The sequence below is a fragment of the Dromaius novaehollandiae genome, chromosome 2 (assembly GCF_036370855.1).
Source record: "Dromaius novaehollandiae isolate bDroNov1 chromosome 2, bDroNov1.hap1, whole genome shotgun sequence".
Classification (NCBI taxonomy): domain Eukaryota; kingdom Metazoa; phylum Chordata; class Aves; order Casuariiformes; family Dromaiidae; genus Dromaius; species Dromaius novaehollandiae.
In genome coordinates this window covers 44,915,669-44,937,800 of record NC_088099.1, presented here as the reverse complement: position 1 = coordinate 44,937,800, position 22,132 = coordinate 44,915,669, and the positions used below count along the sequence as shown (strand labels likewise).

At 36.2% G+C, this 22,132-nt stretch overlaps 1 protein-coding gene across 1 annotated transcript in view; it reads right to left on the bottom strand.

The window, feature by feature from the left end:
- The window catches only part of THSD7A (thrombospondin type 1 domain containing 7A), a 284,135-nt gene that overhangs the window by 68,538 nt on the left and 193,465 nt on the right, over nt 1–22,132 (bottom strand). Inside the window, exons 11-12 of the mRNA XM_064506365.1 lie at nt 7,759–7,950; nt 1,599–1,833 (exon numbers count right to left, since the gene is read on the bottom strand). Of these exons, the coding sequence (XP_064362435.1) occupies nt 1,599–1,833; nt 7,759–7,950 (427 nt within the window). The remainder of the gene's footprint in view (nt 1–1,598; nt 1,834–7,758; nt 7,951–22,132) is intronic.

Genomic DNA, 22,132 nt, shown 5'->3' with positions numbered 1-22,132 from the left:
CATAGCCTCTCTCTCTAAGTCAAATTGTGCCTTTTAGTTTATATGGGATTCATCAGAACAGATTATATATGTGTGCATCATGTATATAGTCAATACACTTTAAAAAATCATTTGCCACCACTTACATACAGTGACTATGTTTTCAGAAATTTTCTCTAAGGTTAAAAATGAAAATGCTTCTGAAAAGTACTGAACATTGGCTTAATAATGGTTTTTTCCTTAAAGAACTACAGAAATTATAAACATACAAAAAGTTTGAATTATATGTATTCATTATTTCACTGAGAACTTCATCTTTCAGGAGCACTGAACATTGCAATCCCTCTTCAGATCCTTGGACAAGGCAATTAGTTCAATTAGAACACCACTTCTACCTTTTATATTGCTTGTGTTTAGTATATGCGGCTTAAAGCAAAGTATTGATTTTTCTGCAGTCCTTATTCAAGGTCAAATTAAACAGAAGTGATACAGGCTGAAGTCTGTAACTTGTGAGGTAGATAAGGACAATAATATTGATTGTATCATACCAAAGTAATCCTTTTTATTAAGGGGAGTTTAAAACAAGGTTCTTATTTAGATTTTCATGTCAAATGTCTTGTTCTGTAAAACCGATTGACCAATTTTAACGTGACAGTTTGAAGGATCAGCCAACACTTTTTGTTCGTATTTCACAGGATTCATTTATGATACAACACGACGGATAGAATAGCAGCTTAATGTACACACATAACAATTTAGATTACCGAATGTGCTAGTATTATTCTCCATATTTCCATTTAAAGTAAATTAGGAATTAGTATTGCTGAATAAAGCAAGAAATGACAGGCACTGTGCAAATATTAAGTGTGAGAATAGCTGCCTCATGAACTTTCTGAAAGATCTCTGCTATCAGCTATTTCAGCTCTGAATCTCTCCTAAACGAGCTATATCTAGAGACCTATAAACTCTATGGAGATATTATCAAATTCATTCTACTAGCAGCTATTCTGTATTTAACCCTCTTCATATATTAAATTGCAAAAGTAAATCATTGGGCCAACAGAACTACTCACAAAAATATGTATATGAAAAAGAAATCACCCATGTATACACAGGTTTTCAATCTAACGTTATGTCCACGCTGCCATGTCAGCTGTACCATGCTTGAACTCATTGGTCTCCTTCTGAGAAGGAGCACTTACAAGGGCTGTACTGTACTTAGACCCAAAATAACATGTTTGTGTGGCTCTGCACTAACCCACATAGATGTACCTGTTGCTTGAAGCTAACCTGAGGATCTCCAGAATGGTGCTGCCCTGCACACCACATGCATGCCCCAAGAACTTTATCTTGGCTCAACCTGATGATGGTAAGGAGCCAGCTAGATTTAGCAATCAGTCAGCGGTCAGCAGAATCACCACTGTAAATATCATTCCTAGCAATCAGCAGTAAGAAAGATACTTCACAGTCCTTCTGTAACTTTGGTTTTGTACTTTTAAAAGATGACAAAGACATGGGGGTATTTTGTCTTTGCATGGAGTCATCTGATTATACACATTTAAAGAAGCAAAATACAAAGGTAATTACTATGAAAGAATTTTTTTTTTGAAGAAGTTTACTTTTTTGGGCCCACTTGTCCCACGTTGACTCTCACACAGATTACTTTTCTTGTCTGCATCCCAACAGCACAGGTGGCCTCCCCATTCCAGCTGGCAGATGAGTTGAAAGCAGACACAGAAGCATCCTCTATACACTGTCCCCACGGTCCAGTCTGCCAATGATACACAGTGCAAGAGTGTTCGTTACAGCTGCGTGTTTCCTGTAGTGCGCTACTATTTGGGCATCGAATTCCTCCTGGAACAACAAAACAGGGCAAAAGTTCATGCAGTAGAAGAAAATAAAAATAAAGTGTTTTATTAAATATACTAGGAAATCGTATTATCACTTTGATTACACGAAAAAAAAGGATGTGCCTTTGTTGTATTCTTTATACACCACTTCGGCAAACTTCAGTAAACAGACAACACAGGACAGAATGTCCATGGACAGTAAATAAAAATGTATATTACGAAGATGCTAAAATGATCCTAACTTACATAATACACTAATGCCCTTGGAGTAATCTAAAGCATTTTTAGTTAGGGGTTCCCGTAGCAAGAGACTATATGCGATAATACAGGAAGGCAGGAAGGCTCTAAGCAGAACACATGGTTACATGCTCTAGTTATGCATGCCTAGAGACCACTGTTTATGTCTAATTCATGGATCAATTAAAAAGATTTTTGGAGCTCTTGTCCTAGTTCCCAGTGGATATTTATCCATGTTACATAATTACCAAAGAGTATGGCACAGCTGGCAATTTCAGGTCCAGACTGAGATAACAAAGGCTGTCGCAGGTTATGATTAAATGTATTCATGTGTCAGTAATTGTGAAGAAAAGCTCTGATAATGCTATCTTTGTTGTGTCCGGTTTTAGATAATGTGTTCAGTTTCTTATATTCATGCACTTCAAAGTTAATCTATCTTCCCAATCCTCTGCAAGTAAAAACCTCTTTCTTACAAGACTAGATCACAGGCTACTAGCTATCTAGTCATATGAGTAGATATATCTACTAGATCTCTAGTGCTATGAGGCATACAGAGTCCAGATACAAGAATTTATTTAATCATTCATGGTCCACACAGAAACAATAGGCCTCCTATCTCCGGATGACAGAAAGCCAGGAAAAACCTAAAAAACATTTTATTCTTTTCTAAAGGACAAGAACAGTAGGAAAGACAACAGAAAGATGGTTTTGTATTAGTTACAGTATATAAACCATACATTGCTTTTCTCTGAAAAGAAAAATATATGCTCACACGAAACATATGTCAGAGAACATACTAGCCGTTCTGTCCCACCCTGACCTAAAGATATGCAAGAGGGAAGGAGTTTTAAGTACATATTGTTGATAGACATTAAACAAACAACTGAGTATAACAACAGATACTTCAGGTACTCCAACACAAATAAATCTGGTGCCATAAGAGGAGAAAATGCTATATTCCTTAAATTGCTTTCATGGCACAGCTAGCTCTGCAGTCATTCTGGGAGACCACTCTAGTTAACTCACAGGACAAACTGCCCGTTCTGGAATTTCCTCCACAGGGATATTTTTAACTTCTGAATTTGGGTTAAAACTATTGGAGCTACCAAGCAACAATAAACATGATGTTAACTCCACCATTACCATTCGAGAAGTCACGCCAAAGACTAGCTAATCGTAAGGTTTGGAAAGGGGGTTAGTAAGATCCCACAACTTGTGAATGCAAGTCAAAAACTACTAAAATTACATTTTTTGATTCAGAACAGATGCAACTCAAGTCTATCAAGATTGTCACAGATTTCAAGATGCAGAGCATCAATACAGTACGCCATATGCATTTTCCTAGGGAAAAAAGGAATATAATCGAGTAAATTAGGAAAAATCGTGTACTTTTGAAAAGGGAAAAAATCAAACACAGTACAGTCACAAATTCTTTAGCATAGGCGAAAAAGCTGATTCACAAGAGGAGACTCCTGCAATACGAGGGGTAAAAAAAAGAACATTTAAAAAGGATAAAGACATTTCAGAGTTGATAAATTAATTATTTCCATCCAACATTACCTCAGAGACTTCTAGCAAGATAAAATATGCTCACTCATTTCACATAATATAGATAGTATATTTTCAAATATTGGTGAAGCTCAAAAGAAACACTCAAGCAAATTCATAAATTAAAGCTGTGTGTGCCAGGGAAGAAATGGTTCCTTGGGAGTTGATGCCATATCGACAAGGTCCTAAAGCATTTGAGAATAAAGTGGCAACTTAGATTCAGTTCTGACAGCTATGTGAGAATATATATTCATGGAAAAAACTCATAAGAGAGAGAGTGACATTGTGCCCAGATTTTTTTTCCTGAACACTTACTGTCAAACATCTGCAGTTCAGGGGCAATGCAGTTATGTTCAAATGAAAGCAGTAGTTAAGAAAACTATGAAAAGAATGAACAGAATCTGGAAATAATACCACTGACAATAAGTGAGCGTGAACACCTGAGCTCAACTCCTAACTCCAGCAGAAGTCAGTGTGGCACTGGAGTGGCCAGCAGAAGGAGAAGGAGGGAACAAGAGATACTTGCTTACCCAATCTCAACTCACCCTAAAGTTTATTGGAAAACTTTGTCACTACTGTAATTTACATGTGGCTTAAAATCTTCCTGTGAATCTATCCTTGTAACCAAAGAATTATTATAAAATTGCTGAATTACTCCTCTTCTAAAGTGTCCATGAAAATTGATTATACTGCATCTCTTTCCTGGTGACCAGTTACACTAACTTAATGGTTTCTTCAAACCACTTCAGTAGCATTGACAGCTGGGAAGTAAGAAAAAAAAATACGACTTAAGTGTGAAATGATGTAGTTCTATCACTGGCAGTCATCTGTCATATTAACATGCAAAAAGGCAGAATATATTTTTTATTTCAAGGAAGAGAGAAACTGAAACATCAGAGACAATCCTCTCATAGGAGGCCATCTGAGACCCACAGACAACAACGTATTTAAGATGTATTTACACAGCCTCAATAATTTCAATGGGATGTTCAGGTTTAAGTAACCCGATGAAGGAGAATTAAGCACTTCAATCACTTGGAGGGATTGCAGTAATCCTTGTGTTTGTTATGACTGGAATGCTTTGATCTTGTCAGGGTCGTAGACTCGAGTCACCATGACTAACAGCAGGATGCACGAGATGAAGGACCCACAGTGATAAACCTGGGCTACTCATGTCATCTCAGAAGCCAAGTTTGGCCTTATTCAGAGGTTGGCAACAGATCTGCACCTTCTTGCATCAATTCATCTGCAATCTTGAGAGTGTGGGGATTGTATAGTTATATACACTATATTTATATTTGTCCTATTGTGTTCTGAACGAAAAATGACAAATACCATGGCTATATTATATGCAAATTGCCATGAAGTAGCTTACCTAAGCCATTATTCTGTCTCTAGTACCAGCAATTCAAGAAAAGGTTCAAAATTCCAAAATGGAACAGCAGTGGGACTGCTAGGACTGAATTAATAGCTGTCTTCAGGACACGGCTTTAGCGTGTAAAAGGAATTATTGGTCTTACATTTTTAAGGCTTCGGTTTTAAATGGTATTTACAGAATTTACATTAACATGGAACAACTGTCAAAAAATGCATGTCACTATTAACAAGCTCTGTATAGAACAGAGGACTGTATGCTCCCCCCCAAAAAGAGGTTCATGTGGAGCTGCCTTATTTTTATCAGCAGGATGCAGACTATCAGCTCCGCTAATACGTTCCTACACTCTGTGCCCTCCAAACATAAAACCACGTCCCAGCACTGCCTACACAACCAGCGCGGCGTGCGCTGAGAACGCGGCTGATCTTTGCTCTGGAGGCGAGGAGTCATGCAGTTATTTGTCATGCGGCAACGGACTAAAACGTGTGAGAGGTTTACAAGCAGCAAAGTGATAGTAAGTCTAATTTCAGTGAAGCATGAAGATCAAAAACTAAGCTGACACTTTTTGAATATCATATAAGCAAAGGTGAAAAGTACATTCCAGCTAGAGCTGTAATGACATTGCAGCCCTGGAAGATTTGTTTATTAATACATTTTATATATATATATATATATATATATATATATTTTTTTTCCTCCTCTGGAGCTTTTACAGCGTGCAAAGGAGCACCAGGTTGAAGATACTGGACAAAGATGTGAGAGAACTGGTATAATAAACAAACTAGGCAGAGATACCAGCTTGTGACCTTAAAACAGCCCAGAATAACCTCATCTCTGAACACGGGTAAAGAGGCCAGGTTTAGAGCCAAGCTGAAGAGCTATGACATCTAGATAATGAGTTAGCTTGTTCGGCAGTAGTATAGGGATCTCACCTGGACTACCTGTGTGGTTTGAGACCTGTCAATCTTTCTTCGTGATCACTTGGTGTTGACTGTGCATTACACAACAGAGACAAATAAAATTCACATGTTTAAAATTCAGTCTATGCTTCACTGCTTTGCTGCATCCTCTGCCTTGCATATTATCCTCAGATATGTTAAGTACCAAAGTCCTCCTCAGAACCAAACCAGCACATTTGAAAAAGCAGCATAAGAGAATGGAAACATTTTCTGGAGTATTTCTCATTTTCACTTTTGTGATATGCTTGTCAGGGCGTTAAACCTCTGTCTCCATAAAAATTGCATAAGCATATGGAAAATCTGTTATTTTGACCTACATGGAAAAGCAAGTAGACATGAAAAAATATTTATTTGCTTGGTCATCTGAAAATGTGTCTCTCTGTTTCCTCTCAAAATGAGTCCATATGACACACTATAAAAGAAGGGCAACATAGAAATAATATTGTTCCTAATTTGAAAAGCATCTCCACTTTGTGACATAGATCCATCTAATTCACTATTTAAATCACCTGCTAAAATAAGTACAACCCTGATCACCTCTTATGCTTCTATAAATGCACTCTTTTAGGGCAAAGGTGCCTGTTCTGATGCATTTTTTAACAATCACCTGCACCTGAATCCTATGAAAAACAGAGTAGACTTTCAGCAAAGAAATTAAGTGTGTATGCAAAGGGAGAGTGTTCTGGTACGCAATTATGCTTATCCTTCTTTCTTTCTCTATTTCTCAGAATGGTATTCTGTTTCACTATTCCTGTACCATAAAGCTTTCACGTTTCACCTAAACTTCATCTTAACTCTGAAGAAATACAATGCATAATGTTTTAAAAGGGGAATTAAAACATGCATTTAACCTTTTTATATTTAAAGTATTTAAGCTTATTTTCAGTATTACATGTAAGTAAAAGTTAAAGGTTTTCCAAGAATTCTTTGGTAAAAATGTCCCCTTGCTTGCAGCGTTGCACAGGACAGTGTTTACCAGCTAGGCACTGGGAAGCCTAAAATGGCCATTTTAGAACCATATACATTTGTTCTAGTCCCAAAACACAACATACACCTAAAAACCAAACCAAACCAGCTATAGAAACCATGGAAAATCATCAAAGATGAACCTAGGTCACAAACCTATAAAACCTTTTTCTTTTTCTCTTTCATACTACATCTATGTCTTTTATTTGCATTTATTGCAGATAAAGGACCAATTGCATGAATGGAAACCATTCACATGAGTGAGTGAGGATTTGCAGGGCCAAACAAAGTTAGGCTATGAATAAAAATGTTGATGTGGTAACAATAGTTACCAATTTGGGCTAAGAAGCTACAAAAAAAATTTTTGTTAGTGTTTGAACCCATTAAAACTCTGATCTTGTTAGCATTCAACTACTTGTAGTACAAGTATTTGTACTACTACTGCAAGTACTTACATACTTGCAAAACAGGACCTTAATTATTACTAGGGTTACTAAGAGTCCTCTGTAAATATCTTTCATTGATGATTGCTTTGGACAAATCATTTACCTTACTTAATTTAAATAGAAAATAGGAAAATAATATGTTTGAAATTTAGAGAGTAACAGAAAATAATAATAAAAAGTAACATTAATTGAAATAAGCAAGAAAATAAATCTCTTCTTTGAAACAGCCTTCGGTACCATGACTAAATTTAGGACACATATTTAAATAACATTTCTATATCAAAAAAATCCCTACGGTCTAACAATCTTTTTCTTTTGATCAAGCAATTATTTTGACATCGCAAAGACAGCTGGTAATTCACAGTAAAACCAAAGTCTGCGCAAGTACGCAACCTTACCTTCACCTGCATATGCCAGGATAGAGCGGGCACGCATCTGCTTTCCTTCTGTGGTTTTGCCGGAGCAGGTGTGCGAGCAGGAGGACCAGCCGGACCACATGCTGAGCACGCAGTCCTTTGGGCACGGAGCGTCGCAGACAACGGGGATTGGATAGATAGCGTCTCTACACAGCTGCCTGTCAACCTCTTCTCCTGGGAAAGAAAAGGCCTGTAGCAGTCTATCATTTGTTAAATTAACTCAAAATGAGCAATCTAGCCCAGATGGGCTCACAAATAAATTAGATTCTGTTCTTGTACATAAACAAGGTAAATAGATTTGTTATTAAAATGACTCCTCTGCCTTGATGTTAGCAGAACATGCCCAAGCCGAGTTTTAATTTAATATTCCACTGAAGCAAATACCAGCATGGGTGGTCTTTGAGGTTTCACTTTGTTAGTATATCTTTGGTTACATAAAAAATCCTACTATGAATAACAGAGTATATAGTACACCTTTGGAAAACTGCATAAATGTGCAATGCATGTGCATTAGTCACCTAACCTTAACACATACATGTTGAGGAAGGAGAAAAGTATCCTAACTTCCAGGTCATGAAATTTGTTCTGTGACTCAGTTTTATAATCCTCAATTTATCCTTTGAATTGCAGTTGTACATCAAAATATAAAGACGGTTGCAGTAAGCTGGAGTCAGAGAATTTTGTTTCATCATAAAGGTCTTCATTAATTAGCCAAACCAGTAAATGTCACTCCTTGTGTCATGGAACTACAAAAAAACAAAAACAAAAACCAAACCCCAAACAGTGCATTTTTTATTCTGTCAGATCAATCTACACATTTAATTAAACTAAAAAGACACAGACTGGTATAAATTGTTTAATGAAATACTAATCAGTGATTAAAGTAGCAGAACTACTTTTTTGGTAAAGAAATCTGGTAGAGTTGCACTCGCTGACCAGAGTCCTATTCATAAAGCAGTGAGTTCTGTATGGTGTCAAATGCTTCCCTCACCAGATCAGTTAATATCCATCAAGTGATGGATGAATGAATGACAAAGTACTCAGACATCAAAAATTCTCAGTGAGAGTGACAAAAACCTCAGGATTAATCTTCAGACAAGCTGAGGAAAAAGAACGAACTGAGGAGAGAGAGACTCGTATTCAGTGTTTTAGAGTTTTAGCCTAGCTATCATACACTCCCACTACAGAAAGTGCTTTCAATGAATCCAGGGAGGGAACAGGAGCCCCATACATGATGCCAGTTACAAGGAACAGTGAAAAAGCTGTATGTAAGAGAACTCTGGGGTTCTAAGGCTCCAGTAACCACACATAACCAAGTTAAGATCCAGTCTCATTTACACATAGGGAACTTTTTAAAAGTTATCTGAAAAGCAAAAAATTTCAAAAGCATCTGAATGCCTTTTGTGTTATATGGTCCTTGCAGTGCTAGGGCATAAAAATTTCTATTGAGTTATGATTCATCTACTGAAATTTTATTGACGTATATGTAATCTCAATGGAACGGAACAGGACCATCTATTATATTACATATGTTATGATCCATTGTGTCAGCTATTTTATTTTCATAGCTAATGTCAATGAATCATGTCTCATCAAGATTTGCAATGAAAATAAGTTCTCAATATATCAAAACATTTGTTAAAAATAATCATTAAATACTCTGTAATTTAATGATAAAGACATCAGCTGATGTTAATGATTGCCACCTGGACTCTGAAAAGCTAATTCAATGAGAACTGTGGCTGCTGTAAATCAAGCAAAGATCTATAAACAGTGCTTTACCGAAGCCCCAAATTAGGCTTTTATTGCTAAACAGAGTAATAATAAAATGATTCAAACAGTAATCTAAACAGAATCTACATTCTTGTCATTCAAACTTTACAGAGTCTTAAAACCTCTCAAACAACAATTTCTGCCAAACTAAATTCCTGAAAATAGGAGGTTCTCTAATACTAGCGGCATATGATTCCCAGAATTACTAATGACCAAATTCTTCACAAAAAAAGAAAAAATGAGTCATTGCATCTATATGACACTAACCAACATCAAATATTTTATTTCTGAAAAAACTTCAGTCACAACAGAAGTGCAAAAGTCAGCCTTCTTCAGCCCTGCAGCAAGGGCAAGTCCTGCAGCTCATGATTCTTAGATGGTCTGAAGGAGTCACATTTATTTGAATTATACAGACCTTTGTCATCAAGCCAGTCTCCACAGCCATATTTTCCCATATTAGAAATAGATTTTTGAGCCCTGTCAATAGCTTTATAAAACTCCCACATCAAGCTCTACTTTCTGCACTGGACTCACTCCCATAAATTGCTCCTTCTATGTTATCACAGGTCATTACAGACCGTCACCAGTGTAAGAGGGACCCCCACCTGCTCCATCAGGATGGCACTTGTCTGGGTTGAAGGAGAAGGAGGATAAGCAGACTGCAAACTTAATTGAGAAAGAATGAAGCTAGAAAAGGGATGAACCTCATCCTCAAACTGTTCCACCTCCAGGTAAGACTCAACAAGGTAAACTGCTAGCACATCTGCAGTAAAATACTGCAACTAACTTATTTATCACCTGTCAGTCACTATGGCTTTAACTGGAAACTCAAGTCATGCTAGCAGCCACAGTGAGAAATTGCATAGACTTCAGTTTCCACTGAAATTTATACTTAAAATAAAAAAGCCTTCAATCTCCTCCAAGTCAAAGCCCCCTTTGATCATTTGCTTTTACAAAGAAAACATTCTATAAATACGTATCTTGCATATTAGCATTCAGTTTTTGTCAACAGTCTAATTCTTATCTGATGAAGGCAATGGGACAGAAATGCAGTTGGAAGGACTATTTTATAATGGGTACCTTCAGGGAGATATTTTACTCAGACTAAATTGTTTCTGACATTTCACTAATGATTTTATGAACATCTTGACCTTTGTTGCCATCCTCTTTAAAGTGCATAGTGTAGCCAACTACCAGAAACCACTCAACCATATGCTGGGAACAATGCCAATGTAGGGACTAAAGCTACTTGAAAAAAGTCCCATTTGCAAGTTTGTCATCTATAGTCTAATATTTGAGTTTTACTGTTATATATTTATGTCGCACAAGAGATGAAGGCAGATCTCCATAAACATGAGTCAAAAGTCCCTGCCCTGAAGTATATATATTCTAAAAACTATAATGCCAGCCTTTCCCTCCCCAGAAAACCCTAGAAACATAGAAACAAAATGTGACACTCCCCTCATAAGAAAACTCTTCGCCACTGAGCAGCTGTTTCGTCCATTAAAACCCAGCAATAGTCCATATTCAGAAACAGTGTTTATGTAGTTGAACGACATTTCTCTCTTATGCAACCCATGCAGAGTAGGGGCTAAATTCTCCAAATTGCACTATATGCAACTGCAAGTAGAAACGGCATGAGGCAACAAAGGTTTTCTTCCTCAAGAACATAAAATGTCAAGAACTGTTTAAATCTTTGCTGAGAGTTTGAGAGATTTCTATTATCTGTAGTGACTACCAAGGAGCCAGCCCTTCAAACCTTCATCTCTTCTCTGAACTGTTAGGCCAGCTCCTGCTAGATAGGCAGCAAAGTGTGTCATTACGTTAAAAGCCCTTTGTGGCCTACTTTGTGGTGTGAAGACCCTCTAGTGTGTGTGCCATTATTGCTTTATTACATTCGCAAAGCAGATGTGACATCCATGAAAATTTGGTCTAGAGGCTAAAGGTTGGGCTAGAACCCCAAAGACCTAGGTTCTGCGTTTGATGCAGTCAGTTCATGCCACTACTTCGTGTTTTTCTTCCCCATCTGTAAAATATGTCTGATATTTAAGTTTCTTGTAAAATGCTTTTTTAGAAAGCATTTCTAGAGTTGGTATTACTACTATAAGACATGGCATCTGTTGCTTATTGTGCATGTTTTAATATGATGCATGCTTCAGTGCACAGTTAAAAATTGCTGTCAAATCCTGACCTGCAGTAAATGGAAAGGTAATTGCTTAACAGAGAGCAAAATTATTTTAAAGCCCTAAAATGAACAGCAAAATCACTGCTGGATTCAATGAGGCATGGAGAATGGTTGAGCTTTCCTCTAAAATCAACGTAAAATAGAAATGCAGTTGTGGTTCTACACAATCAAGTAATTAACTTGGTCTCAGTCTTGGATCTGGAAACCAGCTATAATCTCTGAAAGGCTAAACTATTACCTGATACAAATGAATCAGAAATTGGTACTAAGTTCATAATGAATAGGATCATCTCATGTGAGGGCTTTGAACCTTACTATTATAAGTCATTTAAAGAAAATAATTCTGTATAATGAGTAAAGGACAGAAATATCACAGAGTGGTAAAACAAATCATGCTGTTACAGTCTAAAGTCCATAAAACAATTAACGACAGCAACTGAGCATAAAAGTTAAAACTGCAGACTTCAGCCTCAGCACTGCTTAGTCAAACCTGTTCAAATTTACTAGCACTTCTGAGACTCTAAGACAAAAAAAAATAAAAAAATGAAAAAGGCTCCGTGCCAAGTTATTCCAGTATCGTCTTGTTTTCATGGTTGCTGGGAGCTCTGTATGATGGTTTGTCTTTAAGAACAAGAGACCACAGAGGCCTCAGTTCAAGTGCTTTTAAATCTGTACATTTAAAATAAGGATGTGAAAATGAAAAATGATGGAAAAGAATGATAGTTTAAGGCACTGCTTGATCTGGATGTACTGAGTTAACCATCCTAGGGTATATATTGCGTTGCATATATGTAACTATATCAGTTACACGCAGCGCTTTCTTGGCTGGTGCCTGTTACCGGCTTTCTCGCCTTGCCCGTGAAGCTGCAAAGGATGCGCACAATGTGTCGTCCATGGGAAAACTGCTGGACACCTGAAACACTTGTAACGCACCCCTAAGCCCAGCTTTTAAGTACTGTGTCTGTGGGCAAAGAAGGCCTTGCTATTTTTCAGTTGCTTTCAACAATGCCTCTAGGCACGGAGTGTAGGCAAAGTACATATTTCTCCACTGAGGAGTTTCTAAATGCAATAATTTTATAATTTTAATTCTATGATCATTTATTAATATATTTATTAATTTTATAATTTTATATAAATGTAGTCTGACTGTAAGTCGGGAAAATGCATTTTCTTCTCTTCTTACAATTTGGAAGTGCCTAAATGTCTGTTTTAATTACACCGCAGGGCAGAAAACAAGCAAGAAAACATCACTGTAAAATGTAACTGTATCGAACTTATGAGAATGTCACAACCAGATTATAATAGTATAGTAAAAACACTAATGTTTCTTCTAAATGTCAGTATTCTAAAAAAAACAAAAACAAAAAAAACCTTCAAGCAAACCACCAAAATGTAATAAGAGAATATCTTACAAATTTGTCCAGACTTGCTCTCTCCCTCTCTCTCTCTACACAACAAGTTCTATACTAGACTTCCATTAATAATGATCTTGCCTAAATTTTGGCTGATATTTAGTCTAATGGAAAAAGGGGTAATTCTTCTCATTACAGAAAAGTCATTCAAATCATCAAACAAAAACACATTTTCATATGATAGGACACCTTGTATCTGCTAATGAACAGATAATAATAAAATACCAGGATGAACCAACATTATCATTTTCATTTCTAATATCATTGCCTTCCTTTCACATCAGTAAGCAATTACCAGTCCTCAAAGCTCACCAAAAAAGGAAAAATCCTGCATGCCTAGCATGCACTGTCATAGCAAATTAACTTCTTCTAAACCACAGTGCTGTAGCAATAGTATGGATTTGTTTTTCCCTGCATTGATCACAACAGGTAGAAAACTACATTGCAAACTGTGCATAGTAAAAAATGGAGGACCATAACATTTTCATTCAAATTCCGCCCTTTTGCAAAATTTGGCAGCTGCTATCTGTCTTCCTCAAACCTTCTCATCTCCCTGTGACTTCACCAGAACTGCTGATTGGAAATCCAGTATGACACACACTTCATACAAAGACAGATTTTTTTTTTAGCAATTCTTTTTTTATATATATACAGTATTTTCTGAAGAAGGCTGTCTTTCTCCTAGCACCTGTCTCTAATTAAAATCCATGCACTACTGTGACAGGCTGACCCAGATTTTTCTATAGGGAGAATTTAGAAGATAATCTCTGAAAACCTAATCAAATAAGCCACTGAAAGAGGAAACAATAATATTTACATGCAGTTCATCTTTTGGTGGCTTGTTTAGCACAACAACCTTCAAGAAGAATATTTGGAGAAAAAAAAAAGCATGACAGACCAATTTTTGCTCTTGAGCTGGTTCAATACTTTATATATAATAAATACTTGGATAGACACTAGGAAACTTATATGTTTTATTAATCCCAGCAACCTTCATAACATCTTGACAGTGTTTATTCATATCTTCTCCAAAGATAAAGGATGTCAATGTAAGCTTTAATGTTAGTAAAATGGCAATGTCCTTGAAAACAATAGCAAAAATATGTATGTTTACATGCAAGTGTTTTCTATTCTAGCTCCTGAATGACCAACTGTCAAGACATCTCTCTACATAACGTATGCTGATAATTTTTCAACATTTTGAGTAATTTTTTAACCTTCTTTATTATTGAACACAAAGAATCACTAACCTAAAGTTTATATTCTCAATATTCTACTCCCTTAACCTGAACACAGTGTGAAAAGATGGTATATTTTTTCTGTGTATCATTCTTATAAAGTGGAAAGTTTCTGCATTCAGTTCTACCGCTTAGGTTCCTCGCTGTTAGCTCTCAGTGTTAAATCAGTTTCTAAATCCCTAACCACATGCCTTTCTCTCAATTGCTTTCACTAAGTAGCATTTGCATTTAATTAAGTATGTCTTAATTAGTTGATGGTTAATATTTGTGAAGTCATTTTCTTCTAAGAAGCCTAAGTAGAAATGGCACTGATTTCAATGAAGACAAATACTCCACCATTTCTCACATCTGTTGGTTACGCAAAAATGTAGGGATGTTGCTCTAATAGTTTAATGAAATGAAAACATTGTTGGCAATTTGTGTGTAAAAATTTACTCTGGTTTTGATGCAGAATTTTAAGTAATACCACACAGTCTATTCCTCATTAAAAGAAAATGATAAGCATGACACTTTGGTCCCTTATTCAAAAAACAACATCATGAATTTCATAAACGGGGATGCATTTTTTAAACTAAGAGACATGATAAGAAAAACATATAAATCTTCATATTATTTACGTTTGCTATGATTGCATATACAAACCAGTGTGGTATATTAAAAGTCACTGACCACTTCTCTCCTTTCCCTTTACCAATACTAGAAGGTATGAACACTTTATAAAAAATGCAATCCTAAATTTTAAAATGTGTTTTCAGCATTTTTTTAAGCAAAGATTTGCTATGAAAAATTACTGCTCATGGCAGGAACCAATGCTATCAAAAAGAAAAATAGCTGGAGCTCAGAAACCCACTATACTCCTTGTTGCCTAAATCAACAATGGCATGTCAATGTACATAAGAGCAAATGATGATCTTTTTGAGATTTTCTATTCCTTGAAGAGCTGAAACACACCATTTTATGACCAGTAACTTCCTGTTAAAGACTATGTGCAATTTTCTTCATGTATTCAATCTTTTGGGAGAGGTTTTGACCTGTGGAAAGGCAGTGACTTTAAGAACTCCCAAATTCATGTGAAAATCTAATTCCGACCATAGTACCTGAGCGCTCCTACTTCTTCTCTGTAACCAGAATAGTAAATGATACTACTACCACCTCAGCTCCGGCTGAAAACACAGTGCCTGCTGACCTCCCCCATAACCCAGTAAATTAGCAGCTATAGCAAGAATACAGAAACAGGTAACTCACTTCAGGCAGTGCATTGGAAAGCTAAAAGATTTGGAAGACACTGCGCTACACAGATAACAGAGTTCAGGTTCTAAAACATCTTTTCCTGTTTTTAAGACCACCCAAGGTTTCAAAACCCAAATTTTCAAGAAAAGCAAGTCACTGCTAAGCAATTCAGCATTCCTTAAAGCATCAGGTAAGGCTTTGTACCATACATATAATAGTTACAGGAACAATCAGACCCAAAATAACACTTCAGTTTGACAGATAAAATAATGAAAGCAATAAAGTAAGAACTCTGAAGCAAAATTGAAGAATATATTTTAAAAACTTATATTTTGTTATAAAATTGTTTCAGATGGGAAGAGTATGTTCTTTGGATGTAACTGGTTAAAAATAATAAACTCACATCTTCAGTTACAATATTACTGCTTTCAGTAATCCCATTTTCATGTCTGATAACAGAAGAACATATGTATCTCTATTTATATTAGAGTCATTTATCAGGATTATACTCACGTAGATACTGTCTAAATTTGACAGAGAAGAATAAAAACAGGGAAAGAAATGGTATTTCTTTATCCAAATAATATTTTTTAGATACAAAATGAAGTGCCATCCATCACACATGTAGGAAGAGCAGATTAAACAACAGTATGAAAAAATAATATTCCATAACTATGTTAACTCAGAAATATATTTTAAAAAACAGTAACCTGGGGTATTTGGCTGGGGGAAAAAAATCCCTGCTTTTTTCCATTAAAGTGCTAACTTCTTATTTATCCTTGAATTCTTTACCAGAGGAGAATGAAAATGAGCAAAGGAGAAATTTTCTGAGGACAATGAAAATGAGACAAAGAGGAGAAATTGCTCTGCTCTCTTTCTCATCATAACAAGTAGAACATTTTGTGGTATCCACTTTCAGACTTTACTTTTTATTCCTTTACCCTATCTCTGTTTTAGCATCATTATTCCCTACATTTACTCAGGCTGAAAAATAAATTACATACATTTCACTTAGGACAATAAGAAATAGAGTTTTCCAATACTCCCTGTAATTATATACATAATTATATAACTGGTAGTGGTGGTGGCAGCAATGATGGCAGCAGCAATATCCATTCCCCAAAGCATAAAGCAACCACTTGGCTAGCTGTGAAGCTCCTGATAAAAAATAGTTCATTTTTATACATGAGATCAGTTTCTCCACCACATACATATCCAGGCACACCAGGGATATCTTATAGCACTGACTGTGACTTATAAAGTAGCATGGCCATTTAAAATCTGACACTGTAAGTCACCAAGAAATGACTTACATATACAGTGCATATTTTGTTTTATGTATATAGTCAAAGACTAACAGAAAACTCCTCTTATCATAGAAGATACCTTCTCTGAAATTTTCACTAGCTCTGATACCAGTGAATATCCACCAGCATGAAAGAGGCAGTATCTGAACTGTCTTATTATAGTGAGTATCACTGAAAAGGACTGATCTAAATAGGAGTACTGGAGAATTAATCCAAATTAATTAAAATGGGACTTTAAAGGAGATTAGTGAAAATGTATTTTGTATGGGCATCCTTATTCAGAATGAAAGAGAAAATTCTTAACAAATAGAATTAAGGGCACCTTAATTCTGAATAAGAGGATTCACACACACATTTAATATAGTTTAACTAACTTATTTTTGCAGTTAATTCAGATCAACTTTCCTGAGTGTCTCCAAGTAGACAAGGCAAAATAAACAAAAAGCTTAAATGTGATATGCCTTTAGCAGAAGATCACTTGTACTTTATAACTTTACGCCACAGCACGTTTGTACCACAGGAATATTAGTCAAGCATTTCTATAAAGTACCCAGTGGAATACCGGCACTCTTCCTAACAGACAGGAGCAAGATTTTCCTACTGCTTGACAGGTAGTTGAAGCACTTTCATGGCTCATTTGTTAATGTAGTCTTCCCGAGACTGAGAAGGAAGAGAGAACACAAATGTATTGATCATAACCAAGCGCAGTTGCCTTCTAGCGTCAAATAAGCCAATCAAACGTCATCTTCGTATGAAAGAAAAAGTAAGTTTGAAGACAAGCTATGGTCCCACTGAGAATAAAATCAATATTAGTCATGGGACTGAGTGAGATCAATGTGTCAGACCAATAGGCCACATTTTAAGCTGAATGGAGAGAGGAAAGCAAAAGTGCTGACACAGCTGTAAGGAAACAGGAAGGCATAGTGCAAGTCTGAAGATTAGAGCACTTGAAAATTCAGTGTTTTTCTAAGAACACTTGGCAAAAACACCGGCTCACCTTAGAAAGATATATCTGATCCCACTGTCAACCAGATAGGCTCATAATGCTTCCCCAGCCAAAACACAGTTTATACAGTAAGATATAAAAGTATGACTTTAAAAACAAAAACCCCACACTTTCTCCACGTGTGTAAAATGTTACAGAAATTCTATTGTGTTTACCAGTGAAAAAAAGTAGCTTTGATAAAGTTTGGATTCTTTATTCTTAGCATAATTTTGACCACTGGACATTTGACAACACTCCCCACCCAAGGGGCTCAAAATTAAATGGAGAACAAGTCCAGGGAAAGGCAGCAGAATGTCAATGATTTCAAACCAGTTTAATTAGAAATGAATTAATTCTGATGAGCTGATCTGAACTAGATTAACATTCAGAGATCTGATTTTGGAATAGAAGAATAAAAAGGAAATAATAGGCAAGGCTACAAAAACAGTAGCATGGAAACAATGTGACAGCTCCACTAATGTCAGCTGAAAGGCAGTGCTTGCCACAGCCAATCTTTTCTGCAATTCCCTACACTGAGATCCCAATCTGAGTATTTTAAACAGCTACCTTAAATGACCTGATTTTGAAGAAATACTGAATAGCCATAACTTTCATGAACTTCAGGCTTTTCATGTTATTCATAATACGAATTTTGGAGGAGAACTTTGTAAACTTTTGAGCTTAAATTTATAAAGTTGCATCATGAATTCATTCATAAGCACTCCAGTACAGCATTTTCACAAAACATTTTCCTAGAATCTGGCCATTAACATTTTAAAGTGTTATTAGAACAGCATTAGTAATTTTTCTAAGATCTTTCTGTGATGGCTATCACACACTCACTAATAAATTTATTTTCAAAACACTCAAGATGTGACAGGTCAGTAGTATTTATATTTTGCTGATGCTGAACAGCAGCAGAGCAAAATTAGACTCTGAAGCATGAGACAACTAGCCTATAGACAAGGCATTCATTACTACAAAATGCCCACTTAATCCCCAAAGGAGATACAATCCTTTCACAAATAAGGAACAGGTTGGGTGGGGGAAAATGCCATTTCAGCACAATTGAATAATTAAAGACTTTATCTGATGCATTTGCATAAGGCCCAGACAAACAACTTTAATTTCTTTGAATTTAAGGATCAGCTTTGCAATCTAATAAATGATATTTTGACATGATATTTCTTTCAGATTTTCTGGTTTAAGAAAAGAGCCAAATGAAAACCAGTAATTCTGCTGTGAGTAGTAAACTGACCCCAGACATCACTGCACATAGCTCTGCCCACTGATCTCATGGGACAAGAGCAGCAGCAGATTTTAGGGAGCTCTGTGTTCCAGCTCCAGAAGGGATGAATTTCTCTCTCTTCCCTTTCTCAGGCTTCTTATCCAGCCTCATTTTCTCTGGACACTAATCTCAGTCTGTCACCTCACTGCCCCTTTCACCCGGCTGTGCCAAGTCCTCTCCACCTGCTTATCAAATCTTTCCTTGGGCCAACAGTCACCCGGTCCGGATCCCTCCCAAAATTGGTTCCTACTCTCAGCCATGTCCAGACTTTATAACTTCCCTGTAGTTTCTCACTTGCTTTCAATAAACTGTCCTGGAGTGAACCAGGGTCAAGCCCTACCTTTCCCCCCCACTCCTCACCTCATTGCTTGGCCACTTCCAGTTTCTCTTGCTTCCTATCCCCCCTTTCACCAAATCCTGAACACAAATCTATTCCTTTCCCTCTGCAGTGGGTTTGTAGGAGTCCATAGTTGAAATCCTGCCAAAAGCAACCTCCACCCCAAACCACTGGAATGGAGCACTGGGAACACTGGAGAGACTGGGAACCTCAGTTGTCTGCTCTGATTTGGAGAAGCCATTGCAGCTTACTATGTTTCAAAGCGTCTGTGTTCAAAATATCTCAGTTTGAAGTTTTCTTAAGCATTGGATGGGGATGGTCCGTGTGCAGCGCACAGGAGTTACAGGAGTTGCAAATGACACAAATTATCTTAAGGCTCTTCAAGTTGCAACTGCAACAGTCATTGTGTGAAATCAGATACTTCTTGGCAGATAAACAGTGGTTTCACATTAATCAGTACTCAACGAAAATTATGATCTGAAAGAAAGGTCAGACAATGAGCAGCTTATTGAAAACTGAGAATAAAATTCCTCTTCTTTATTCTGGCCTGACAGATATGGCTAATGAGGATGTTTTAATCATCACCATCACTTTTCAAAATACTAGTTTCACAGCTTCAAAGTTTGACAATGTTTATTAAGAAAATTTACCATTAGTGCGCAGGATGACAGAAAAATATAAATATGCCTGTGCAATCTTTTTCTCTCAGATGTAAAATGATCAAATCTAATGAGAGGAAACTGTCCTAGAACATTTTATCATAAAGATTACAGATTGCGTAATATATTCCAAGAAAGAGGTATTTAACTTATAAATATATAACACTAAAGGGATCTTTTCTGAGTATATTTTGTAAAAATATTTGAAGTATTTTTTGAGTCTGTTCTGGCTATGTCACTAATGCTTGGAGAAAGAAAAGGAATGAAAAGGGAGTTATTGAATGACACACCTTCCCAAAAACAATGTTCAACATTGCATCCATAGATCCAGTCTTATAATCCATCCATAAATCCAAAATACCTTTTTTCTTCTTTCATAGCAGCATAATTTAAAGTGACAACAGTAAGCTTGTAAAGCATTAAACTGACCTTTCTAAAAAAAATAAGTATTTAAAAATATATACGCAATTGTCACTTTTTACCATTCTTATTACAACAAAGCTTGAAGTCTATTCAAGATTAGACTCCTGCTTTGCAGATTGCTATACTAATCAAAACCTATGCATCAAAATGCCTCCCTAACGAATTTCCTCACTGCTATAGCATGTAGTTCTTGCCACATCATGTGCTTTCAGCTGGCTGTGATATTAAACACAAATGCAGGTTACTAAGAGTGTAAAATGCATCGCATGAAACTTGTAATTAATCTGTGTTACATTCTGAGAATATTCTTGCTTTTCACAATGGACAACTTCTACCCCCAGAAGTCTGACAATTTTTAAGTACACAAGTCCAGCATTCTCTGCCAAGTCATGGTACATTTTAGAAGCAAAGTCATCTCTTATGACTAGACAACCAAATTATTATTTATGACGCAAGATAAAGATTTAGATAATTAAGTTGGCCCACCCATTTTAAACTTACCTGTATTTATGATTAACATTGATGTCTCTACAGGCATTGTATATAATTAACCACAATGCTGTCTTCAAAAGCATACGATAAATTGGAAACCAGGAGCTATTGCACTGTGATCAGTGATAATAGATTATTGCACTACACAGATAAAACTCTTGTTTTGTTTTACTTATTCCTTCAACTGAAATCAGTGCATCCACTCTTCCAGGCCAATTATTATAACTGGGGCAAAAGATATTGAGAGAGGAAGTGATGTATTTCAGTTGGCCCTTATAATGAAATCACATCATGTTATACAAATATTAAAAGCATCCATTCTCATATGGAATTTAATGGGAATATGTCCACTTTCCTAAAGTCAAGATGAGAGACAAAAAGGAATTGGTATGACATAGTCAATGCGACCTTTCATCAACAAAAGAATTATCAAGTATCAAGCTTCCTGATTACAGAACTGGAATGGGATAGTTTCAGTGGTACTATACACTATGTTTTTCTTCAATCACCTTAAAACTAAATAAAGCAAATAATCTTGTTAAACAGAAATGCCTTAAAAATCCAATGTTCTGAAACACAATGGCCTGAGGGTACCAATTTTAAGAGTGTATTTTACCCTTCATGTTTTCAGTAACAAATTCTAATGTATAACAAACATGCAATAAAAATATTCAATTGTTTTTATGTAGGCAGATAGATCAAAGGAAAGAAAGGACTGGGTTATACATTTCATATTCTATGTACTCTACTGTGAAGAACAAAGTATGCTTCCACTATATCTTAAGATTTATTTTAAATGCCTCAGACAGCAAGCCAGAAAGCTGCCAGGCAGCAAAGAACACTTATAATCAACGCTATAATGACATTAGCTAGGAAATTAACATTGGAAAATGATGACTAATGCACATACAACCATGTTCCTGTAAGAATAAGGCAATATGCGCTGAAAGAAACTATTTTAGCTACTACATTTTTCTACTAAGTGACTATTGAGTGTTGGGCAGATTTTGATCTGGGTTTTCTTGCA